The sequence below is a fragment of the Stylophora pistillata genome, chromosome 1 (genome assembly GCF_964205215.1).
Source record: "Stylophora pistillata chromosome 1, jaStyPist1.2, whole genome shotgun sequence".
NCBI classification, from domain to species: domain Eukaryota; kingdom Metazoa; phylum Cnidaria; class Anthozoa; order Scleractinia; family Pocilloporidae; genus Stylophora; species Stylophora pistillata.
The window spans coordinates 29096783-29121512 of NC_142519.1; the positions used below are offsets into that span (position 1 = coordinate 29096783).

Below are 24730 nucleotides of genomic sequence, written 5' to 3' on the forward strand. Positions count from 1 at the left end.
CTTATCCGACGAGAACAAATACCTTCACCGTGTTTTTACGAAGAACAACTACAACAACGACTTCATCCGACGAAACACTCACCGACCCACTACCACTACCGAAACAAACGACACCGCAACCCCTACGACTACAGCAACCATACCGTACATAAAAGGCATGTCTGAAAACATCTCGCGCATCTTACTACCCTTCAATATCCGCGTCGCCCACAAACCCATCACCACACTACGTCAGTTACTAACCAACGTTAAAGACAAAGACGAACCGAGGAACAGACAGGGAACGATTTATAAGATCAATTGTTCCGACTGCCAAGCCTCCTACATCGGTGAGACTGGCAGAAACCTCACAACAAGACTGACTGAACACAGACGGGCGACGAGGAAAGGTGATGTCAGCAATCACATTGCTGAACACCATCGACTTACCAACCACAACATTGACTGGGACTCTGCGCAATGCCTAACCTACAGCACTGACTATTTTCAACGACTGACTCTGGAAAGCTGGTTTACTAACTTAGAACAGACTCCCCTAAACAGATGTCAACAACTACCCGCCCCATACAAACGACTCATTCACGACATAAACATCACAAACGACCGAAAAAGAACAACCTAACTTTACCGACAGACCGAAACAGACCAATCACGACCGACTTACGTCACTTGAGTCTTACAGCCAATAACATCACGGCAAAACCAACCGATCATTTCACACGAACTGGAATAAGAACATTCTACTGACAACAATCATTCACTGGACTCTGATGATGACTTCCGCACAGGTTGTCGAAACGTCATTCACTGCCACCGACAACAGTCCTTCTCAGGACTACACTCACCCGGACGATCAGACTACACCTTCACAGATCTAGTTTTTAATAATAAGGTATATTTATTCCCTTGTGGTGATGCATCAAAAAATCTCACTCGTTCGCGGCGCTCACTCGTTCGTTGTTTGATGTATCACACTTATCACGACTCGTGAATAGAAACCGTTCAGCTTCGTTTACATGTGCGCACTTTCCATGCAATAATCTCTATTTTCTAATGGTTCTGGCAGAAAATACCGAGAAAATGGCTCTTCAAGTGTAAATGAAGCTAAAAACAGGGAAAAGCTTGCGGGAATGAGATTGAGTAGAAGATAAAGGCAGTAGGTTTTAGGATAATTTCAGTTTTGAACTACTTAGCTAGTTAAAAACAAAACAAAAACAAAACAAAACAAAAGAAAGGCACTGACTCGACAACACCCTACCGAAAATTTCTGGGGTCTGCAGATGATATCTTTTTCCCATGGAATTTGAACTCGAATATTTTTTTATTTTTCTCAAACATCTGTTAGCAGGCAGATAACAATGTTGCTGAAGGGCTTTGGGTTGTATTAAAAGATGGTAAATGAATAACAAGCTTGATAAACTGACAAATGCGTGGAGCTAACCGTCATTTCGCCTAAGCGAACACTGGAGAGTTATAAAGATGGCGATCAAATATATCATGAGGCAGAATACCAATAATTGTCTGTTGCGGAACCGTCATTCTTTATCACCTACGAGGGAGGGGGGGGGGGAATTCGGAGGATTTGAGTGGATCGCATGATTTCAGTGAGAACGGAAGGAGATCAGTCTTCGCTATTAAAGTTTGAAGGGGGGCACCGTAAAAAATTGACTGCTAGTGAGGAGGGGGGGGGGGGTCGCTAGAATGCTACAGAGCCTTATGAGGGTATCAGGTTAATTTATTATTACACAACTAAAATCCTTCGACACCCACCCCCAGGAGATAAATATTGACCAGTACCTTTGAACTGGCTGCCGTTTAAGTCAAGTGTATAGAGATGTCAGGAAGGAAAAGGTCTAGATCTCCTGTCTTTCTTGTCGTCTATATCAGCTCTAGGAGAGCCACACATGAACTAAAAAGCTTTTTAGTTGACCACTAATTTTAACGCAGCTCATTTAAGGCATTTTACCGACGGTGCTTGTTTATCGGCCTGATTTGATAAAACACTGAGCCCAAATCAGTGCCTGTGATCAAAGAAAAACACGTATTTACCAGATCTATTTCGGACGAGTCGGTACGTGCCTGTCATATATATCTTGACGGATACTGATACACATGACTATTTTACATTTCACACACGAAAAAAAAAAATTGACCCGGATTAAGAGAGCTTTGTTATCTAGTGTTAAGTTGCACGAAAACAGATAAGACTTTTGATCGGATGTAGATCTAAATGCTGCAATAATTCTTCATTTTGTACCTGCTCTTTGACGTTGAGGGTAACCGCTGGCGTTGCAGCTTTACACGGCTTGCCTCTTACTATAAATTAGAGAACTTGTACTCCTAACAAATTGGTCTGCGTTCAGTTGGACGTAGTTGTTACGTCATTAAGCTCAGGGAAAAGAGAAACTCTAAGAAGGAAAAAGGAAGTTTTTAAACGGTGAGTTTTGTAAGTGTTTCTTAATTCGTTACTTTAGTTTGATTTTTTTAAAACAGTAACCCCTGTCATTCTGTAGCAACCAGATACTGTATGAGTGAACAGAACTGTGCTGGAGCTGGCTGATCTCGGTAATCGGCAATTCAGCCCGTGTTCTCTGGATCAAATTCTAACGAGTTTCTTCCTCTTTTTTTTTCGTTTTTCGTATATCCTGACTATACTCTTAAATCAGTAGAGGAGTCTCAAAGAGTTCCAAATTTTGCCGTTAATTCTCGCCTGGCTAATCATTTTAAAATGCACGCCGAACAAAGTGACATTGTTTATTCAATGTCAACAGGCCGCAGTACAAATATTTTTCATCGCCAGAAGTTCCTTTTTCAGCGGTGTTGGTAAAAACACGTTTGATTCCGTCAAAGACCGAATCCCGCGATAGTAGTGTTCATAAAAAAAATACTGATAATAATAAATTTTAAAAAATACTATCTTTAGCATAGTTTCGTCTGAAGGATTTCAATTTAAAGCAAATTAAGAGAATTGGGAAGCTTCCAAACGACGTGTTCCGTTCAATTTTTTTCATCACTCACTATCACATTGCTCAGTACAAAGGCCTTTCACGTGAACTCACAAAGTGCGCCGACGTGACCATAATTACTTTGATTGCGGTTATGGCCGCAACCTCATCATAAAAGGATTCGATTCAAGTCACTTAAGATTGCCAGAGGCCGAAATAGCAATATCGCACGCGAACAAACATAATTTCCACACGGCCCCAGTCTTTCTTGTCCCTCTCCAGTTATTTACATTACGTGAGTTCCCAACTAATATCCAATCACAACACGTTTTATCCGACCAAATTAACGCTCGTGATTAACACGCTGTATATAATACACTTATCTACTTCCTAATTTTTAAAACCCTTCCCTCTTATAGGTGTAGTACTTTTAATTTCCAAGGTTAAATCTTGTTCGCAAGCTATTTCATCCGCCCCACGCCATTTCCTTTCCCCCATCACTGATGGCTGTTACAACAGCATCATCGATAATCGTTAATGTACAATGACATCAAAGGAACCGGATGATTATTAAAGGAGTTCCGATCAGATTCACCTGATATTCTGACCTGCGGAGCAGAACATCAAACTTGAACTTCAAACACAATAAATTACACGTAGGTTGTTTTCAACGTCCACCACCAAACGACCAAACGTGGAGAAGATCAGATTGCAAATGATAATTTATATCAAACTATTTTGACTAAAATTTTTAATTAAGATACAAATGGCTGAGACATCGTGACGATTCGGTACCGTCTACTCCTAGGAGAAGCCTTGGACAAGAATAAAAAACGAATACAGATATTATGGCTTGCAATCACAATAATTCGACGTAAATTTGAAATTTCAATCTATGAATTTATCTAGTTCAAATGAACACTTTCTTATTCTCTCATTTGCTACAATTCGCCTCTACCGCGTCACGATGCGTGATCACGGATTGCTACAGAGATTTCCCCCCCCCCTCCCCCCACCTGACGCTGCTAATAAATTCAGAAGCCCCCGCGTGTTTTAGTTTACCTTCCCCTTCAACTTCCACTCTTTAAAATGTCTTCAAAGGCATTACTTAGAGAACTTAGTTGAAACAGTTGATGAAGAGATTCTGATCATTATGAAAATCAAGCATTATTAAAATCAAGCATCTACTGACTAAAACCAAGGTTCTTTTGTCTAAAGTTTGCGCTTTAGGATGGCATCCTCTTAGTTAATATAGTATAGGTGGCTAAATGTTTACGCTCTTAAACATGCGCGCTGGCGGCAGTATCTTTGTTTTTCGTCTAGCAAAGATTAAAATCCGTTTTAATGAACGGGGCGCAGTGAAAGGTCAATTTATACCTTCGTGTCATTATCTAGATAAGTTGATCATATGTGTCTTTTTCTCTGTCCAAGGGAAGTGAATCGAATGATCAATCAAAATTTATGCTCGTGGATGTAAGTCGCACCATAGTGTCATATTATTCCGTTTAGTCGGAAAAACTTATCATCACTTTCACTTCTTTCAACACGACCAGATGAAAATGTAAAGATGACAGTTTTTCATTAAAGATAATCTTGCTGTTATTATATTGACACGCGTTAACATACTTACTCTTAAAAGCGTATTTTCCCCGCGTTTACATTTTCAAATCTTGCGATGTATCGTGTGTCAGGATGTGGTGTGCTTTTTAATAAAAGTGTCAAGTTTGCGGCCATAACTGTCACACATAGACACTACCCGGCAAGAGCTTTATTGCTTTTTAGTTTAGCAAATGGCAACCTTGTCACTGTCCGATGGAGCGGCTTTTTTTAAAGGACTTTACTTTTCTTAAAACATTATTATTACAAACACATGTAGTGGTCGTAGTAAATAACATAACCATTAATGAGTGGTTTGTGACGGAAATTCATTTCAAGATGCCGTGACGACTCGGAGAGTTGTCGAAGACGCCCTAATTTTTCAGAACTCTGAGTAACCAGGTACAGATCAGTAGCTTGAATTTCCTCTTCATTTAGTTCAGTGCGTTCTTCGAAGAAACTCATCATCTGGTCAGAATTGGAGCTTATTAATATTTCATGAATTTTTTTTAGGAAAGCACAGTAGTTTCAGCGATGTTATCAGCAATCATGGGTGTGAAGACATCAGCGATGAAAATTTACTTTTGATCAAATCACTCGGTTCGGTTGCACTGAAGTCAAAATACCTACACGCTGTAGAGTGGAATTGTCTCTTTCTAACAGAATTCTAGTTCTATTTTTATCCAATTGTCATTTCAAATTCCTTAAAGAGGAAAAGCGCGTTTGGAAAAGCGCTTTTGAAAAGCGCGTTTGATCGCGATTGTGCAGTTGTCGTGGCAGACAAGAAGACTGCTTGTGAGTTACAACTCTTCGTAGTCTTTAAACACTACTGACTTATTTTTTTGTACCGATGAGATGAACCGGAACAAGGCATTTCTCCATACTGACGGAGCCGATGGATGTGATCAATATCAATACAGTTGAACTGCACTGTATGTATGTATTTGCACTACTTTCTTCCAAATAAGCACCCTTTTTCAACGGCAATTTTTAGTAACGACTCATTTTATAATGACGGTTGTGGGATTTTGTAAAAACCTACGCATCCTGTAATATAGATAATTGCAACATCTTGTAATAATTATCGCTCTACGTAATTTGTAGCAACATTTTGACGCAAACAGTAACAAACTCAACTTTGTTACTAAAACATACATTATTGTGCAAAACTAATGCAAACGATTATCGTCGAATATCGCACTTTGGTCTTCCGAATATATTGAAAAGTTCTAAGTTTATAGGAAATAGTATATAAGAAGTAGTATATAAGAAATAGTATATAAGAATATATTTGAAAAGTTCTAAGTTTTTCTCAATGAGACTGCCTCATCCCAAGTAAAACAAACTTTGATTGATTGAACAATGATCTTCCTCGCAATACGAAATACACTTACCCAATGATAAATTCTAGATTCAGGACATCATTTTGGAAAAGCAGTTATTACGTTGATCAAGTTTATGACCATTCTTTCGTAATGTTGGCTTTAAAAAAATAGCTACTCTTCTTCGAGCTGCTGTAAACATGTTTTTTTACTTTGTGTCCATGTCCAAGAGTTGCAAATCAACAATCTATCTCGGTTGGTTGCGCTTCTCTTCCTGGGCGACAGTGTATGGGTTTTGTTGAAGGACTATTGCAATTTTCTCCCCTTTTCTTGATGACTTGATGTTCTTTAGTTTGTTTAGTTGTTTAGCGGCTATTCTTCTCAACCATACTTTTAATTTCTCGGGGAATACTTTGTCGAAAAGAATCTATATTTTTAAACATAAAAATGAATTTCCTTTTTAACCAAGTATTTTTCAGATCTTAAGGAAAATATTTCATGAAAACGGCTAAGAGGAAAAAATAAAGCAAAATGCAAAAACAGATTCCAGAATTTACATTTTCCTGACAGCGCATTGCAGGAAGTTGACCTAAAAATAGCGGAGTAGCGTCAATGCTCCTCGTCAATTTAGATTTTTGGCGCGATAGAAGAGATAATTCTTCATAAAAACGCAAAAATAAATTATTTAGTTAATGTTTGTTTGACATTGTATCGCAGAAAGGTGACTAATATCTAGCGGAGTATTATTAAAATGTTTCTTTCTGTCTGCAAAAAAGTATTCGTGATAACTTTTCATTCAAACAGTTTCAATAGTGGTGAAAAAAAAAAAAATTGATCCATGACAACATTCCGACCGCCTTCCTAGCTGGCCGTGTGACCCAGCTGTCTCAGCGTAAGATGCATTTTAATTTATCACTACCAAGTGTGAATTAGTTATTAAGCCTTTTATATTTCACTGACGTACGATAAGTATGGACAGCCTCGGATTTATGCTCAAACATTTGTGGTCTCTACACGCTTGTATACGTAAAATGGGCGGATCTAGGAAAGATTGTAATTCTAATCGAGCTTCTAAAACAGTTGCCACATGCAATGTGGGTTATATCAACGTAACGAAAATTATGAATCGCCAAATCGGAGTTTTTATCAGTCAAGTTCAGTTCTTCAAAATAACTTACACGGTACGTTTTGTTCGTTTAACAGCACACAACGAGCTTGTAAATTGAAGAGGAAATCTCCTCGGGGTCAACTTCACTCTGTAAAGCATTCTCTGAGGCAAAAACACGGTAAGAAGTTGATTTACGTTTCAGTTTTTTCGGCTTATGGCTTCTGCCACCAGGAGGCGAACTAACTTCTTGCACCACCCTCAGGGGGCTCTTGTACTGCGCCTCAAAAATATTCCGGCCAAAATTGATTCTTTCTTCAATGTAATCCTTATTTTAATCATTCAAAAATGAATTTTGAAAAATCATAGGCCTGAAATCACATTCCATGAGTATTTTCCACTACCTTTCTTATGTTAGTTTTGCTACACGCAGGTTTATGAATGTTCAAAGGGACTGACTGGGTCTTGATGCAGTAAATCCCCTGTAGATCCAATTGCGATTTGGTGAGCAAATTTAGCAAAGTATTCTGAGCAAATTAAAGTGTAGCAATGTCAAAGCTGAATGAGTAAGAGTTGAAATACTTTCGAATACGAAATGTAGAGTCCAAAGTCTAGTCGAGTGAACGAGAATGAAGAAAGATCATGAGAAAATTCAGAGGAATGCTCCAACTTATAACCCGCTACGAGAATTCTAATATCGAAGCATATTTAGATCCAAGAAAGTATGTGTATTTAAACTTGATGTTGAAAAATATTTTCGAATGAAGAACGAAGTCACAGGAAGTACATGGTTGCTTTGCCGGTTAAACAGTACACTGCAACTCATATGTGTAAATTCTTAATTGCTGTTCTGTCATATCCAGCTTTATATAGCAATTATTAGGCCCGAGAACAGAGGGAAAAATAACAATGGTTTGAACTATCGTCTGCTTATTTTCCTGCTCCTATAAATATCTTAAATGTGTGACTGACGTTTTGCTTACTCTTAATCTGTTTCAATAAAAAAATGTATAAATTTGAGGCCCAAAATATCGCAATCAGCGATCAGCGAAATCTTTCTATTCTTACTTCGAAAAAAAAATGTTAGAGATAAATCTAAAACGTTAATTGGTTTTAACAAAAAGTTTACTAATGCATAAACGATATGACAGTGATGGTGGTGAACGACAATAAGAACGTCCTAAATAAAAAAAACAGCCGGGTTGATTGTGAATTTTATACGGAATTGAAGTTCAAGAATTTATTTGTTGACGCATGTTTCCTCCACTGCCGCGTTGTGGCCGGACTGCATTTAAGTAACATTAGGGATTATAAATGGTTATGGTTCAACGCTGACTATGAAGCTCACCGGAGAATACCTGGCAGGGGAACATGGATTAACCCTTTCCAACCTAACATCAGTATGCATATTCTTCATACTGTTCTCTATACATTTCCTTGGTCCACACAAGGAGAATTTGTTTAACAATCAAGAGTTTCTTTAGTTGGTGATCATTTCCTTTATTCTCCTGGCTTTCATGTGTGTTTCGGTGGAGACGTTGGAAGGAGCAATTAGATATTGGTCATTTTCAGGGGTTATAAAGGGTTTAAGCTACGTAATCGCTAGATTCATAGGTGACAGGTCAGTCGTGGTTTCCTTTAAATCCGATTGCTTTCATTGTAGACAACTTATGTTTTGATCAGCTTTTCCAACAGTCACAAGTTTGAGGTAAGTAAAAAAGCCTCAAGCTAGCTCTAAGACCCCCAAGTTTGTTATGCCCTGGTCTGTTAACAAACAGAACAAAGGTGCTAATCATTCACTTTGTCTTCAGTACCGTTTGCTGTGTGATAATTTGCGTCAGAGAATTTTAGCATTCTTATTATGCCTACAAAATAATAAAGAGCACAACAACGAAGCAAAAAAAAGATGAATGAATAAAAGAAAGAAATGACGTTAAAAAACGAGAATAAAATACATAGCAGTCTTGTAACGCCATTTCTATAACTAACTGCAAAAGTCAAATTTGAAAACAATAACTTCCTAAGAACCCTTCCGACCACTTTAATTTCCTTTTGGTAATTTCTTTTCATTCGATTGAGGTTGACAAAACTGTCAGGGTTCAATTTAAGCTGGTATAAAAACTTGATCTAATAAAAGCATAAAAAAGCGCAACGAACCGAAAGCTTCATTAATGTTTTCCTAAGATGTTCTGTAACCAACAGTAACGTCCCGCCTTTGCCCAAATTAAATCACGGTTGAAGGCTTGAAAGAAAAATAGCGCAGGATCTCCAAGACGCGGAATAACAGGTTGAGCGCAAACATATTGCTTGCCCATGAAAGGCCTACGTTTATGGCTTTCGATGAAATTCTATTTAGGACTTCATCGTTTAGAAATCAATACGTAAAAGTAGAAATCATCTTTCGTTTTATCTTCATTGGTAATAGTGACGTGGTTCACAACTACAAAGGTTAGGTCAGAGCAGTTTTAAAAAATTAGAACAAATCACAATAACAAACAAGGATTTTAATGCAACTTTCTCTTCAAATGTACGCAACTAATAGTTTACATAGACTAATGCTACAGAACACTAAAGGATAACATTTCCAAACAGTAATATTACGCCGAAAAGGGTGAGTTGATTGCAAACATCCTGAGATGAAATATTACTCGATGAATTTTGAAAGACGGTTTCCGTTTGTCAAAGTTGTTAGCTTTCAAAAACTCGTACATGAATACATTAAGCCGGTAATCTCAACCTTAATGTTCATCTCTGACAATTACGATAAATTGAAACCGCGAGGCCACATATTAAATTTAAGATGTAATTTCATTAAGTATTTAGCCTAGGGCGTTTGTTTCAATTTTTTCGCAATCTGACGTGAGCCTGAAGCTGAAGAGAATTAGATTCTCCCCAACATATTCGTAGAAGAGCTTACCTTTAAGAAGAAAACTATTAAATCTTCTTTTGAAATTTTAAAGCCGACATAAGCATTTTAACTTGTTTCTCGCAAATTAGTATTTTCGTCGTTGAGTATTTACGTTTATTGTAAAGCTTCAAACCAAAACAAGCAGAAATTAATAAATATCTCGGAAGCTCTTCCTCCTGTTAATGACAGAAAATGAGCTAGTGTCGTGCAGACTGAAATATCAAGTGTGCGCGAGCAATTGAAATCACTGCACCTTTAGGGTATTGGATGTTCTTACTCTGTTTTTTTTTTTTTTATACTGAAAACTTTTTTCTTGTTTAAAAACTCTCTTAACGTAACTTTATTGTACTTGGCTTTTGTATCCTTGACGGTTACCAAAGTGGGTGAAGCTAACAGAAAACTTAATTTTTTTCCCAAAAAGGTATCAGAAGAAAAAAAAAATTCACCCAGTTTTTGTTTCCCTTTTAACTGCCACATTTAGACTATTAGGTAATTAAAAAAGTCTTTTAGACATTTCATTTTGTTATGTAATGTGACAGCATTTACATACACTTGTGAAAAGACCATTTTCCTGACCTAATTTTGTTCGTTGAGATTGAAATTTCATGTTATAGCTATTTAGGCCGAGAGACAGTTTACGGGTGGTTATCATAGACAAGACGAATCGAAAAACTGAATCACAAGGTAGGCTATTTGGTAATTCTAAAACTTGATTTTGAGATTGGTGGTAACTAGATTTTTGTAAACGTCAGTCACACTTGTTATGTAACACCGATTGACATTGGACAACATCAGCGCCCTCTCAATAACGTGTGATGAATTTTCACCGCCTTGTAACAGGTAAATGAATACTGCTCCTCTCAATGATACATGTAAAGAAAGCACTTGCTCTAGCTTTAATTTCAATGCAAGAAAAGCATTCTAATGAAACTCTGATGAACAAAGATTCGATTATTGGAAAGAAAAGAGTCGCAAAAATTTTTTTCCATTTATTTTTTATTTCTTTTTAGAAGACAAAGGAAATTTGATACAAAGCTACCTGTATTTTCTTCAGTCTAGTTTACCGTTTATTTAAGGCTTTTATTTAGGCGAATTTTTGTAGCCTATGTGCATACACTCTTATACAATACTGAGTGAATTCTTACTGACAGAGTTAACAGCTTCGGGATCTTTTCTTATCCATGTTATACATCCGGCCAATTTTATACGCACGTAAAATTTTGATTTCGATTTCCCGTTCATATTCCACGAGCAAAAAACTGATGAAAACAAAATGAACTTCTTTCATCGTTTAAAGTTTGAATCCGGCAATGTCTCTTCTCAATGTATTTTTTGTGAATGCATTTCAGTTTTAACACGTCTGTGTAAAACGGGAAAAACAATTCCAAAACACTTCCCTGTAGGTGTCTAAACGAATTAGGTTTGCATTTCAGGTGGCCACCAGCAGGAATAGCACTGCTTGCTGTGTTTATAAAAAATAAAGATCACTTATTTTTCTTGCCACACATTAACATGTATATTCTTCATCTACTTGAGCCTTTATAAAAGGTCTCAAGCTCGCAGCATTGAAAAGTTTTAACTGGTATGAACAGTAGAACGTCGGTAAAACGATCAGAAAGATGTCGTGCATTACATAACGGTAATGGGCAAAAGTTTAACTTCTTGTCGTCTCCTTTCGGTCGTTTGTACACTAAATTGGAAGTATTTGAATTAGCTTGGAAAAATATTTTATTTTTTAAGTTTTCTACAGTTTTGATTCTGAGGATTAGAGGAAGAAGAAGCGAGAAAATTAGTTCCCGTAAATTTCACTGATACACGTAAACTCCCTTCGCCAGAGGCGCTAAACACTCAAAGAAAAAATACATACACTCCGAATGTTTCATTTGATTTGAAAAAGTAGAACCTTCTATGCATCGAAAATAAAGCACGTTATTCAAAGAGGTAGCCTCACGAGCGCCAAAAAATTCGACGTCAAATCGATCGTCAAAAAAATGTAATGGTAATGGATAAAATAAATTTACCCAACTGCAAACATAACGGGGCATCTCGACCAAAGTGGTTTTCTCCAACGGAGCTCAGTCTCTAAATTATAAATGTGGAAAAAATGTTATATCTTGAGGATGGTGAATATCCACAGTATGCGGACATTACCCATCGTCCAGAGATTTCAATAAAAGCCGGTAACACTGAGATGGTTTACCGCCTCTCGTGGCCATCTGTTTAGCCTTCAAGCAGGCTTACCCCTTACTGAACAACCACCTACTACTACACCATCAGCAAGAAAAAAGGATAAAAAGTATTGAAACCCTTTCCATAGTCAAGTACCGAATTAAGTCAGGGGTTAACCAGAAATAATCAAAAATCGCAAAAACGAGCTGGCCTGAGAGGTTGACTAATGGTAATCGTTCAGTGAATTATACATATCGTATCTTGCGGGCGATGAATTTACACACCATGACTTCGACCATAGCCCATTAACGAATTAAGTCATTCGGTTAAACAACTTTGTCACAAGTTGTACCAAAAAAATCCTTGTTGTCGTCAATGATTTTTTTTTTTGTCTAAAATAACTCAGTAATATTTTATCGGTCATCCTGGGAATTTCTTGACTTGGCATAAATTTGATAATAATCACCAACGTATTTTAAACATGAATTACTCTGATGTGACTTGAGTAGGCGGTCACTAAATATTCAGCCGAAAGCTAGAGTTTTGGCAAAAGTTATACTTTTACCTTAAATGTAATTCATCGCGGTGTATGTGCGAGACTACGAAGAAATGATCAAGTACATGAAAATGCAGTTTCGTAGTGCTTTTTCCTTTGTGGGCTTAGCTAGTCAAATTTCACATAAAGAGGCTGTAATTACTATACATCTTTTTTCAGTGTCAAATGAAGTCTTATATCTAAGCGAACCCATTATTTGGAAAAAAATTATAAAAGCGATCTACAATGACATGCCATATACTGAGAGGTGTCGACAAGCTAAACTTTGGGTACGAACCACGTCAGGAAAGCTTCGTTTTTAACACGAATTCGACCTGGACAATAATCCCGATTTAGTTTTCCACGTAAACTAAGATTTCAAAATATCATCGAATCCTATCTTTGACTAGTCACATCTTGCGTGCAATAAAACCTATCTTTGTTTTTAATTCAGTTTTAAGCACATAAATGTCGAAAATAATAATAAAAAAAATCGTATTGTTGGGTCAATAAAACAAAAACAAGCAAACAAACAATTGTCGAGTAAATGCGGTTATTTTGATAAAAATTTCGTTGGCTTTTGCAGATTTCTTAAAAGTGCTTGTTTAGCATTAGCGTCTTGGCCATTCGTTTTCACAGACAATATCATGAAAAGAAAAGAAACAAAAAGCAAAAAAAGCAAGACTGCCTTGTGGGTTCCCGTGTTGACTTCCATGCAACCATATCTTTAAAATATCATTCAGATTTATGCCGTCAGCTTTTATGTTCACTAACAGGCAAAACAATGAGGAAATGGGTTTTACTGCCCAAAAAAAGTTTAAACCCAACTCAGTTGCCTGAAAATAGCTAAGTTTGGAGAGTTAAGACATTACGTGAATGATATAATTGTTTTGTTTACGCAAATTTTCTCATTCTGCAATCTATTTACACAAAAGCAGGTTCAATTCTATGTGTGTCATTGAGGTCTAACCGCTTTGCGGATGATACAAAATCAAGTCTTCGTTCATTGGTGCACACTTTCCTCTAGAGATTCCCTAAGTAAGTAACTGACGCATGCAATAATAGATTTCTTAAAATCATTAGGCATATATATCCAATATAAGTGTAGTGTGCATCAGGTTTTGGTTTTTGGGCACCATTACATATGAACCTGGTTCACGCTTGAAAGAATTGCTTTAGTCCTAATGGATCACACTGAGATGAACGTACAGCGCAGCCAGTGACCTTTCTTTGCGCTAAAAAGGTTATTGTTAATTTACAGATTTCTATTTGGACTAGTTGCCGTGCTTAATCGTGCGATCGCTGAGTACTAAAACAGCTTGGAGCGGTCGCCTGAACCGAGTGGTTAAAAGAACCCGTGCTGCCGTGATTTGGACACTAGAGGAGCGTAAGGACCATAAGGTAAGGCCGGTTAACCGCGGCGTGCTTTGGTAAAGTACGCAATGAAGAGATGGGCTTTAAAAAGTGAATTGTTAATCCGTATGTCGGTGGTAATGATTACTCTTTCATCAAGACCTTTGTGTCGCTAATCTGCCTTTCATATGGGTCAAAGCTCAATAATACAAGAGCTTTACCCTGCTCAAAACCATCAGTTCCATTCAAGGGCCATTTTTCTTACAACCCATCAAACTTTTACCTTCATTCGAGAAGGTAAGGTTATAAAAACTGAATAGTATGCAGCCTTTTGTTGAATAAGTTAGGAGGATGGTTTACTCGTGGAATTGTCTTCCCGTAGAAATTTACGAGTTCGAGCCATAGATTACTTAATTCCTTTGATATGAAAATATGATCCATATCATTCATTGGTACGTTTCTGCAAGGTGTAAGTAAACTCTGTTTTAATTCTTGAAGCGTGTGAAAACTGTGTTAGTTATTTGAAAGTTCCGACAAACATCGTAACCCTATCTTCTATAGAAATTTTTACATATTAAGAGTCTCTGCCACATGTAAGAAATACTTTACTGTTAGCATATGACGTTAGGATGACAATCTGTCAAATTTACTTTCTCTTAAAAAGGGGTACAATGATTTTTTGTTTTATCACCTTTCACAAGTTCTAATTGTAACTTCATGAATACGATTCAAAAGAACGAAGTAACAACATTCACAAAAGGTTTCCTTAGTTTCCAGATCCCCATCAAGAAAAACAGACTTATATGAACCCTCGTTTACTGTGCGGTTCACAACATTGCTTTATCATGAATCACTATACTAGCTAGCAAATACTACTAAAAGCTCTTGTCAAAAGTAATAATAAACTTAACAAGAGGTGGAAAACATTTGTTTTCAAAACAATGGCGCGCTTGAAAACGAGCATTGGCTTGTGCTCGTTAAAAAGACTAGATCTAGATCTGATTCGCCACAAGCAGTTTTCGGCTTTTGCCCGCTGGACTACTTAGAAGTGGAAGTTTATCGATGAATGCAAAAATATAACGACAAATAATAATCTATTATTGACATATTTATGTATATTTTTCTCTGCCCCCTACAAACATTCGCATTAAGTAACAAAGAACAGTTTCCTGCGGACTAAGGCTCATTTACATGATAAAATCTTCATTGTTTTCTTTGAAGTTGCACAAAATTCTATTCTTATTAATAGTAAGTTACCGACCGCCGTTAAAAATGCCTCGTCGTTATCATGTTAAGTTATAGTGCCCCCAACACCCCCCCCCCCCCCACCTCACCGTTCCGCCGAAGCTCCTAACAGCGGCACCATACACCATCCACGAAATGACCTTTTACAAAATTAAAACTGACTATTTTTAAGGGCAAAATTGATGCATGTGACATGGCCCTCCTTGCCGTTTCATGCTTTGCGAACGCAAAAAATATGCTAAGTGGTACCAAGCACCTGCAGCTCCTTGATTCTGAAAATTTAAAGATATTCTCCGAAAGAAAGCCTATTTGAGTTTTAACGTTAAAAGAGGCTGAGAAATTCTAATGATGTACCCGAAATCACCAAACGTTTGAGATGTCATAGTGGGCATCTCCAACGCTACCGTGGCTTTATTACGGAAACCCAATTGTCGGAATCATATCATTAAACGTAGAAAAATAAACCTCTGTAGCATTTAATATCAGTGACATTGTGATATTAGCCCCTTTTTTTTTTTTTTTTAGGGTTTTAGAGGAACGTAATGCTGTAATCTCGAGCGTAGTGTTTATGAATAAATTGCAATCCAGTACCAATTACAACTTAGACCAAAAGGGTTTTGCTGGATAAAATCACTGATTTTAGCGATGCTTAAAATTCGTCAGTTCTTGCGCTTTCTGCGAGCTGATACTTTTCTTAGGGCGGGCGATATTACTAATGAAAGGAAGACTGAATCATTTTTAGAAAGTAGTGTTTTTAAATTTTGAAAATCAAACCCAGAACGTGATTTTTAAACAAACAAAATACTGCAAAGAAAGTGTTTACCAAATGTAAAAAAGATGAAACAATAAGGAAAATACTGCTATTTGTACAAGACAGATAGATCAATTGAAATTTATCAATTTCGACTTTATATTCTGCATCGTAAACTAGGCTTGAAATTAGTCGCTATTTGCCAATTCGTTGATTAAACAGTTTTTTAATTTCACTGCAGCTCAAAATGTATGTGTTCAGTTTTCATGCTTTTCTTACTTGTAACCACTGAGTCACAATGTTTCGAGGAAAACAACTGATCATTTTTCTTTGCCAGCTAAAACATAATTACATCTCGGTTCCGTTTAGTTTTAAAACCATCTCGTTTATAGATTAAACACCGGACGCGACGATATTGCAATCTGGTGACAGTTGCGGCTTATATGTTTACTTTCTATCTCTAATTTTTTTCATGTTGAACACGTTAAAGGCAATAAAACGTTTTAAGCGAAGTGCATGGGAATATCAAGGATTGTTGTGTCAAACTGGAAAGACCACTGTTGGGACGGTTGCCTTGCAAAGGCAATGGATGAATGCATTTCAAGGTGCCTAAGAGCTACTTCCCCTACTTGTAACAAATTTGTAATCTGAATACGTGGTCACATACTTGCTAAGGTTAATTTCCTGCTTGTGTAACGACATCACGCATTGTTTGGTTTCTTGTTTGTAGATTTGTCAGTCCTCAGAGTGAAACAGGTCACGGAAATCTACGGGCATCGAAGCTTTTGACTCGCGAAAACTGAGATCGTGATATTGAAGAATCTCGGCTAGCTGATCACCCCTCAGAGAAAAGCTAGAAAAAGACTACATCAGGTTAGTTGTGGAATCAAATTCAAGCCCGTGGCGATGTAAGTTGAAGCTGGGTGGTCATTCGTGGCACTTAAGAAAGTGCAATTCTCGCAGATTTATATTCAGACCGAACGGTACAAATCATTGGGTACACGATGACTGCTATCCAGGATTATAAAATATTGATTGTGATTTTATTTTTGTACAAAGGCGTTTGCCAGGCGAAAGTTTCGTCAAGATTTTTCTGTGGGGGTTTCAACGGAAATGCAAATTTCAAAGTGTAAAATATAAACAAAAAACCTGCATGCCAGCAAAGCTGCAAAACCAGGTTAATCTGCACTGACCCTAAGTTTGATCGGATGGAGTTATATCGACACTCTTCGCGATGTCGTATTTTAGACTTCACTAGTGACCTATTTAAGAATTCAGTTCTATCATCTCACATCTCACAAAGCCTCCAGTTTACCCACGTTCGGCAATGGCTGTATTATTCGTTAATATTGGAGATGTCATGTACCGAAATCTCTTTCGGTTGTCCATTCCACTACTACATCCGTCCCGCAACTTACAATGTTGAAGTACTTAGTTCTCAATTCGACTTAACAGTCAGGTGTTATCTCTAAATATAAATCAATTCTGTTACAGTAAAGGGTTTTGAACGCCACAGCATCTATCGCTCTGCATGGTACTATTCCCTTTTCCAATCTTTTTCGCCCAAGAAACGATCGAAGGGAAGGATACCCAGAGGGGAGAAATTATCTCTAGAGAGGAGGCTGCGTGCTATTTTTATCTTCATTTAAAAAAAAAAGAAAACTCGATTCATGCTGCAGCAAACTTGTTAGAGAATCTGTGAAGATTAATCTGTTTAGATAGTAAATCAAATACATCCTGTACAACAAATTGATACAAGAACAAACAAATCAGGTCAGGATAAAACTTGTTAAAGAGGTTCTTGATTTTTTTGATTCGTTTTGGTGTTTTTTTTTTGTTTGTTTTTTTTTTTTTTTTGCCTTGTCTGGCATTCTGTCTTCCGGCTTTCGACTATTGCTCTTCAGCCACATGCTTTTGGTTTTTGTTTTGTTTTGTTTTTTTTTGTTTTCTTTTTCTTTGCTTGTGACCATAAGAAAAGAAAGCATGCAAAATAGGTCCACTGTCAACTGAATAAATAATCTTCATATGCTTCCGATTAACGTCTCGCAAAGCTGATATTCAAACAGTCAGGATAGAATACTTTGAATTCAATACAAAGCACCATCACTTGCCAACCTCTGATTACTGCATGTTTGATCGGATTCTCTCTCCCTGGCCCCTTCGGCTTATTAGGGGTCAAGCAAAATATTTTTCCTTGGCCCCTTTCATAACAATTGCAAATAATACAACAATAAGAGTTGTCAATCGCTCGTGACTTTTTTTTCCTTTTTACTATTTGCACTAATGATAGCTAATGTGTGTTCCGCGGCCCTTGTCACTTACTTCTGTCAAACTTGCACTTCGTTTAATTTAGCATTGTAATAATTTCATAGATAAAACTTTTATTTTATCACATTTCTTTAATGTCTGAATCACTGGTCATTTCGCTTTAACGAGACCATATATTTAAGATATTTCCTTTATATGCTTACATAAATTATTTGTTAATCACGTTGATTGGCAGAGGTGGATTTGGTGTGGACGTTACAAGAGCCGTTCTGCAAATAAACTTCCATTAAGGGTGACCTGTTTTATGCTGTTATGTACAACTTATCTCTCAATGTCAAGAGCAAAATTTCATTCTGTACGATTGATAATTGCTTCTCACGTGAATTGTTTCTTGACGTTCAGATAGCATGCAACGCCGTAATAGTTAAGGCATGAAACGAAGAGAACAAAATCTAATCTTTTAAACCCTAAGTGATCAGCATCTAATTTCTCCTTTCAATAATACGGCTGAATCATTCACCAGGATCGTCAGAATAAATCGTTAACTTATGAAACTTTGATGGTTAAATGAATTCTCCTCGTCAGTACCAAAGGAAATGTATAGAGAACAGTATGGAGAATATCAGTACTGATCTTATGGTGTGGAAGGTTAAAAAATACCTTTCTCTTCTCCTTGTTGTTATTCGCGTCGCTCTGCCTGCAATGCCGTCTTGATATTTGATAGATATTATCAAAAGAACAATATTAGTAATAATAAATGTAATAATAATGATAACGGGGATTATATTGAGCTGATACTGTAACAGAAATGTTCAAAATCGTAGTGTCCCCAGCGCAAATTCCATATAAGTTTGACAGAAAGTGTTTACATACCCTGTTTCTGACATTATGGTATCCACAAAAAAAGATACAAACGTTCTTTAAACAACGCGGCATCAAAGCTAAAATTAATTTTGAGCAAGAGCTTTTGCCTCTTTTCTGTCTTTCACAGTTTCCCTTACGACCTTTGGTTCTTCTTTATTTTTTACTAGTTTGGAAGCCGCGAAACATCTCCTTTAAAATGAACAACAGTTCCAATGTATCAACGCCAAACGGTAAGGATGGTGTAGTGCAACGTGATCGTGTAACGTGCATTCCGTCAATCTCCTAGCCACCAAACTTGTCAGCTGCTACAACAGCCGCCCTCACGGTCACAAAATCACTAAGCTGCAGCCTTGGTCGAGAGGGTTTCAATGGGGGGGGATGGCTGGTGGTTAATGTTTTGATCATTTCATGGCTAACGGAAGGTCAACATCATTCCTTTTTTTTACGACTATCGGCACTCAAGATCATTTTTTTCTAATCTGCGTGTTAATCTCTCTGCCGGGATCGAGATAAAAGACCCACGGAAAGTGTTTCGTTTGAGAACGTCAGTAGCGAAATGGTTGCCATGTGTTTTGCCTGATGATAGAGAAGGACTCACTTTACAATTGTCGCCATGATCAATTCAAACCGACAATAAATAGGATGAATGATCCCGAGGGTAAGGTTTCCTAGAGTAGAGTAGAATACTGTGCTATTCTAATCTTGCGCCCATCCACACTCTCCTCGTTGAAGAAATTTGATGTAGTTGACTATATATCTTAATGTAATTTGTGTTTTCTTTTGCAGACCCCCCCGGTGATCCATCTAGTCCCTCTTTGGAATTCAAAACTACTATAATAATTGCATATGCAGTTATTTTCATCATCGCTTTTCTTGGAAATTCATTTGGGTTGTACGTTGTAGTAAGGAAGTTTTCTTCCCTCAGCGTCACGAACTTGTTTATCGCTAACATGGCCGTTGCAGATCTGTTGTTGACGGTTACAATCATGCCGTTTCAGGTTGCTTTTATTTTCGCGGATGTCAGGTGGATTCCAGGAATATTGGGAAACGTGACATGCAAGGTAGTGTTCTACATTATTCCAGTTTCAATCGCGGCAACTGTGTTCACGATGATGTTCATTTCCTTCGATCGATTCTACGCCATATTCTATCCGTTGAGAGAGAAGATCTTCCGCAAGCCAAAAATACTGTCCGCCACAATTTGGATTCTATCTTTAGTGCTGATGATCCCATATCCTATGATGTACCGAGTCCAGTATCGTCCTAACTCGGACACGCATCTATGTTTACAATTGTGGCCCTGGCAAGATGAAAGTGATCCTACATATGCTGAAACCTATCGCGTACTTAAGATCTTCCACATAACGATTTTCGTTGTACTCTACGCATGGCCCCTTTCCATAACCATCGTTATCTACTTCTTAATTTGTCGTAAGTTATGGCTTCGAAAGATCCCGGGAAATGTGACAACTACCAATCGCGCTGCAGCTGAAAAATCCAAACGCAAAGTTGTGCGGTTATTAGTCATAATCGTCTTGGTATTTGCAATCTGCTGGTTTCCAAATTACGTTGATCATTACATTTGGTACGTGCGACCTGACCTTATCAATTCGATACCGAGTGAAGTACAGCTATCCTTCTTGTGGCTAGCACACGCAAACAGCGCAATAAATCCATGTCTTTACATTTTGTTCAACAGCAAGTTTCGCAAAGAACTCTTCATCACAATGACTTGCTGTCCAAGTTATCGTGTCAGGCTGGCACGCTTTTTGTCGGCTTCTTCACAAAATGAGGAAGAGAACAGTTTTACAACTGGTGGCACCATGTGGAAAATGATGTCGTTTGGTCGGATAACGGCTTACACATTGCCGCGTAGTCCCTCAGAGAAACGGGAAAGAGGGCACACAAATATGTCCTTGTCATGGATGAGCATCAAAGAGGGAAACTCGTATCCAAACAGTCCACCACCTCAGAACCAGAATCAAAACTCCTCACAAGACACTTGTAACAGCGGAGACGACGTGCTCCAAGTGTACCGTTTGTCTTAAAAGCTGGTTTATTGATGATTTCCCTGGTTCATAGCTGCATCTTCGAATGACACAACAAAACGTCTACCGGTTTAGATGCGTTGCTTTCCAAAGAGAAAACAGGCCTGAAAGGTTGAATTTAAACTGTTGTGTTTGAGTCTATCCGATTAAAAACAGTTTTCCATTGCCTTTGGAACAGTTTGGATTACTTGAGCTTATTTGAAAACAAGACAAGGTTGCTCCTTAAACATCGTCTTCGCCATAATGTAGCTGAACAGAAATAACTGGATAGTCTGTGTGATTTAGGATGAGCTGTACATATGTAAATACCTTGCAGTCCAAACGTGCGTAAAGGGTATGTAGTTATAAGCGAATATGTTGAACACGGTCTCTACGTGGGTGGATAACGTAAGCCATGAGTTGTCGTTAAATCCAGCAGATCGCTATAAAATGGACTCAGCATAAGCGTTTTAGTCGGAGTCCTAAGTGTATGCAGCAGATTGTTTTTATTGATTTAAGTGCAAGATTGCACGAAAAAAGCCCGAGTCACTTCATTTACCACCACTCCTTTGCAAGTCTACAGAACAAATTAATCGAAACACTTTTTCTGGTATAGAAACTTTTGATCTTTGAACCTAGATGATGTTCGTAGGTTTTAAGAAGTTTTATTAATCATGGAAATAATAAGCTGTTGATCCTCAACAAGAGTACACCATGGGAATTGCATTGAGCATTCGTAATTTTTCAATGAAGAACGAAATTTTCTATTGAAGCTATTTAATAAAGTTTAATAGGTGAACTTACTGCAATAATGTAAAAATAAATTGATTCAGTTAACTGCAGTACGCAATATGGTCATGATATCATTAAAGCGTACAGCTAGGAACAGCTAAATCGTTTGAAGTATGGGAAGGGATGAACAAATGTGGTCAACCTTTACGCATCGGCGGCCGCATAGAGTCATCTCGGCTTGCAATTGCGTCATGCCAAATTTCAGCAATTTACTCTTAATAGTTTTGACTTATTCTTTTGTTGAATTTCGACCAGAGTGCCCCCTTGAATAACTCGGCTAAAATTCAAACATCAGCTGAAAGACGTTCGGATCAGTAAACTAGTACTAAACCCTACGGTTGGCTGATGAATACTCTTTGCATAAGCGAGAACTCTTGAGATACTGTTTATAAATATGTAAGGTAAAAAAGACCGAAGCTGATCATTTTTCCTTAATGTTAATTAAAAATTCTTAGAATTAACATATACCCACGGAAATTACCTAATAATTATCTTTAAAAATCTGATTAATATACAACATATCAGTTATTGAATCAATGAAATTAGTACTGTTACGATCAAAACTATGGTTAGGTTTAAGAATAATCTGATCGATGTTTAATTTGTCGAGTTGAGAATTGAATCAAATTAAAGTTGTTACAATCCAAGCTGTCATTAAGTTGGTTTTATTTGAAATGTGTTTCCGGATATTTGAAAAAAAAATGTTAATTTCCCTTTGACTCCCAAACAAATCTCGCAATGAATGCTGTTGCTCGGGTGTGTTGTTGTTAATTGTGGTTTCTGCTGTTGTCTTTAATTTGTAGCCGATATCAGTTTTTTCTATCTTACTTTAATTTTTGATAGCATCAAGTATGGAAAGGGATTGGATTTCTGACAAATTTATGGCTGTTCAAAATGCTTTTCATCTAATTTATAGCGAGCGAGCAGTAATACTGACATTTCTGGTATTCACTTCTTTGTCATTTGAAAGAAGTCGATAATGGAAAAGATAAGATTCAACTTCAGTGAAACGAGGCAAAAAAGACAACTTTTCGCCATTATGACTTGAGGAGAATGGACAGCGGTCTCCCTATAATAAGATGGTTCATGTCTAACTCTTTAAATCCCAGTAGTGATTAATATGGAACTTCTTCCAATGCTATCTAAACATTTCCAACAAATGCGTACTGAAAATACTCTATCAAGTGGAACTTATCAAGTGGAAATTGTTATCTTGATCTAACACCAAATTCTCGTAACTTATTTACAAGGATATGTGTGGAAGTTAAAGAGGAGAATTGAAAATTAAATATTGTGAGTGAAAGGTTTCAGCTGATGATCAGGTACTGTGGTATTAAGACTGGCTCTCTGTTTTAGGAATTTAATTGTTAAAAATAAGAGTTCGATCTAAACTGAAGTGAAGAACCAGAGAAAAATAATATTTCAGGTATTCCTTTATTGTAATGTATGAAATGCAATAAGAAGAAAGGGACTAGAACTAACTTTAGTGAAATGTGACACAGAAAGCGAATGTTATATAAACTTCCATTTATATAATTATCACACTGAAACGATTATAAAATAATTTGTAACTAATCTAAATAATCACAAAACACAGAATAGGAGCGGGCATCTCGTTTATTGATGCCCGCGTTCGAAAATAAAGAAAGAGAAATGGCAAACTAAAGATGTAAACTTTTAGACACTGAGAGCAGAGAATCTAGTTTGTCCTGAATATAACCGTCATAAGCTTGATCCGATTTCCACCTTCCATGACGCTTAAAAACCGATCGCCGACGTTAGCGGCGTTAGCGGCCGCGGAAGCACCTCCCGGCCTTAAACTATGTAAACCAAATAAATTCTTCGGATAACCTAATTAAAAAACACTTGTAAAACTATTTCTCTCGTTCTAGAGTAACTCACACCCGTACTACGCAAACTATAAGTAGAGGTAGCCTTATGAAAATACAAAGAGCGCAAAAAGGGTAACGAAGACGAGAAATCTAAATTAGCAGCACGGAAACGTATCTGCGAAGCAGATTGAAAGGGCAAGAAACGTGCCCTGTTTTTTCCAACAAGACGTAGGCACCTTCCCTATAAACATCGGTTTTACTTTTGTAAACATAAATCTTGACAATAGAATCGCAAAAACTAACATCGCAACAACGTAGGCTAGCTAACTCATTATAGCGGAGAAAAGCGTTATACGCGGTTACGCAAATGGTTGCTAATCGAAGATCAGAAAGATTAGCATCAGGACCGGCAAATCTATTACAAATATCTAGAATCATAGCGGGGAGAACGGATTCTTTTTTGGAAGAAGGTTTCGCAATACTTCTTTTAGCTGCCTTGATCATGTTCTTAACCAATTTGGAATCGCAGGGACTTTGAAAACCATACAAATTATGCGCCCAATTAATACGGAAGGGAAGAATAAGGGGAAACACCCTGAATCAGGGACTCTAAATAAAGAGCAATTGATATCTCGTCCGATGGCTGGCAAACGACCTCGTTGTGAGGTGAAGACCATTCTCTGAATTTTTGTAAAGCTCTTGAGTAACGGTCCGTCGTCGAAGGAGCCTTCGACTCGATTGTACGCAAGGGAAGATCGGCTACTAACTTACGAAGCTCTGAATCCTTTAGATGAGCGATCTTCTAAGCAAACGTACGTCCAACTTGTAGAAACCCAAACATAACAAGAAAAGAAAATAATTATGAGCAAACGACTGAGCAAGTTCAGTGAAAATAAGAAGCCTCAATAATGAAAAAAGTCAACCAGACTAAAACGGTTTACATACAAACAGCCAGTGGCGTAAAAACGGACAATCTTCATGTACTGGCAAAAAAACTGGTGCGTTCGTCGTAAACTAG

General features: G+C 37.4%; 2 protein-coding genes across 11 annotated transcripts in view; both read left to right on the top strand.

The window, feature by feature from the left end:
* Window positions 1-2193: 2193 nt before the first annotated feature.
* On the top strand, window positions 2194-22527 carry LOC111329026 (prolactin-releasing peptide receptor). 10 transcript variants are annotated; one of them, XM_022933615.2, is made up of 7 exons: window positions 4097-5473; window positions 7067-7149; window positions 13842-13981; window positions 16420-16534; window positions 16660-16802; window positions 19229-19291; window positions 19848-22527. In XM_022933615.2, exons 6-7 carry the CDS (start codon window positions 19258-19260, stop codon window positions 21107-21109), a joined length of 1296 nt encoding a protein of 431 aa, XP_022789350.1. In that variant the 5' UTR covers window positions 4097-5473; window positions 7067-7149; window positions 13842-13981; window positions 16420-16534; window positions 16660-16802; window positions 19229-19257; the 3' UTR covers window positions 21110-22527. The 10 variants fall into 10 exon arrangements, with proteins under 10 accessions (XP_022789351.1, XP_022789356.1, XP_022789350.1 ...); XM_022933616.2 differs by lacking the exons at window positions 4097-5473; window positions 16420-16534 and adding an exon at window positions 2194-2437; XM_022933613.2 differs by lacking the exon at window positions 16420-16534 and having other exon boundaries at window positions 4097-5477.
* Window positions 10497-24730, top strand: part of LOC111329025 (prolactin-releasing peptide receptor) — a 43284-nt gene continuing 29050 nt past the window's right edge. Inside the window, exon 1 of the mRNA XM_022933609.2 lies at window positions 10497-10560. The gene's annotated coding sequence lies outside the window, so the exon portion shown is untranslated. The remainder of the gene's footprint in view (window positions 10561-24730) is intronic.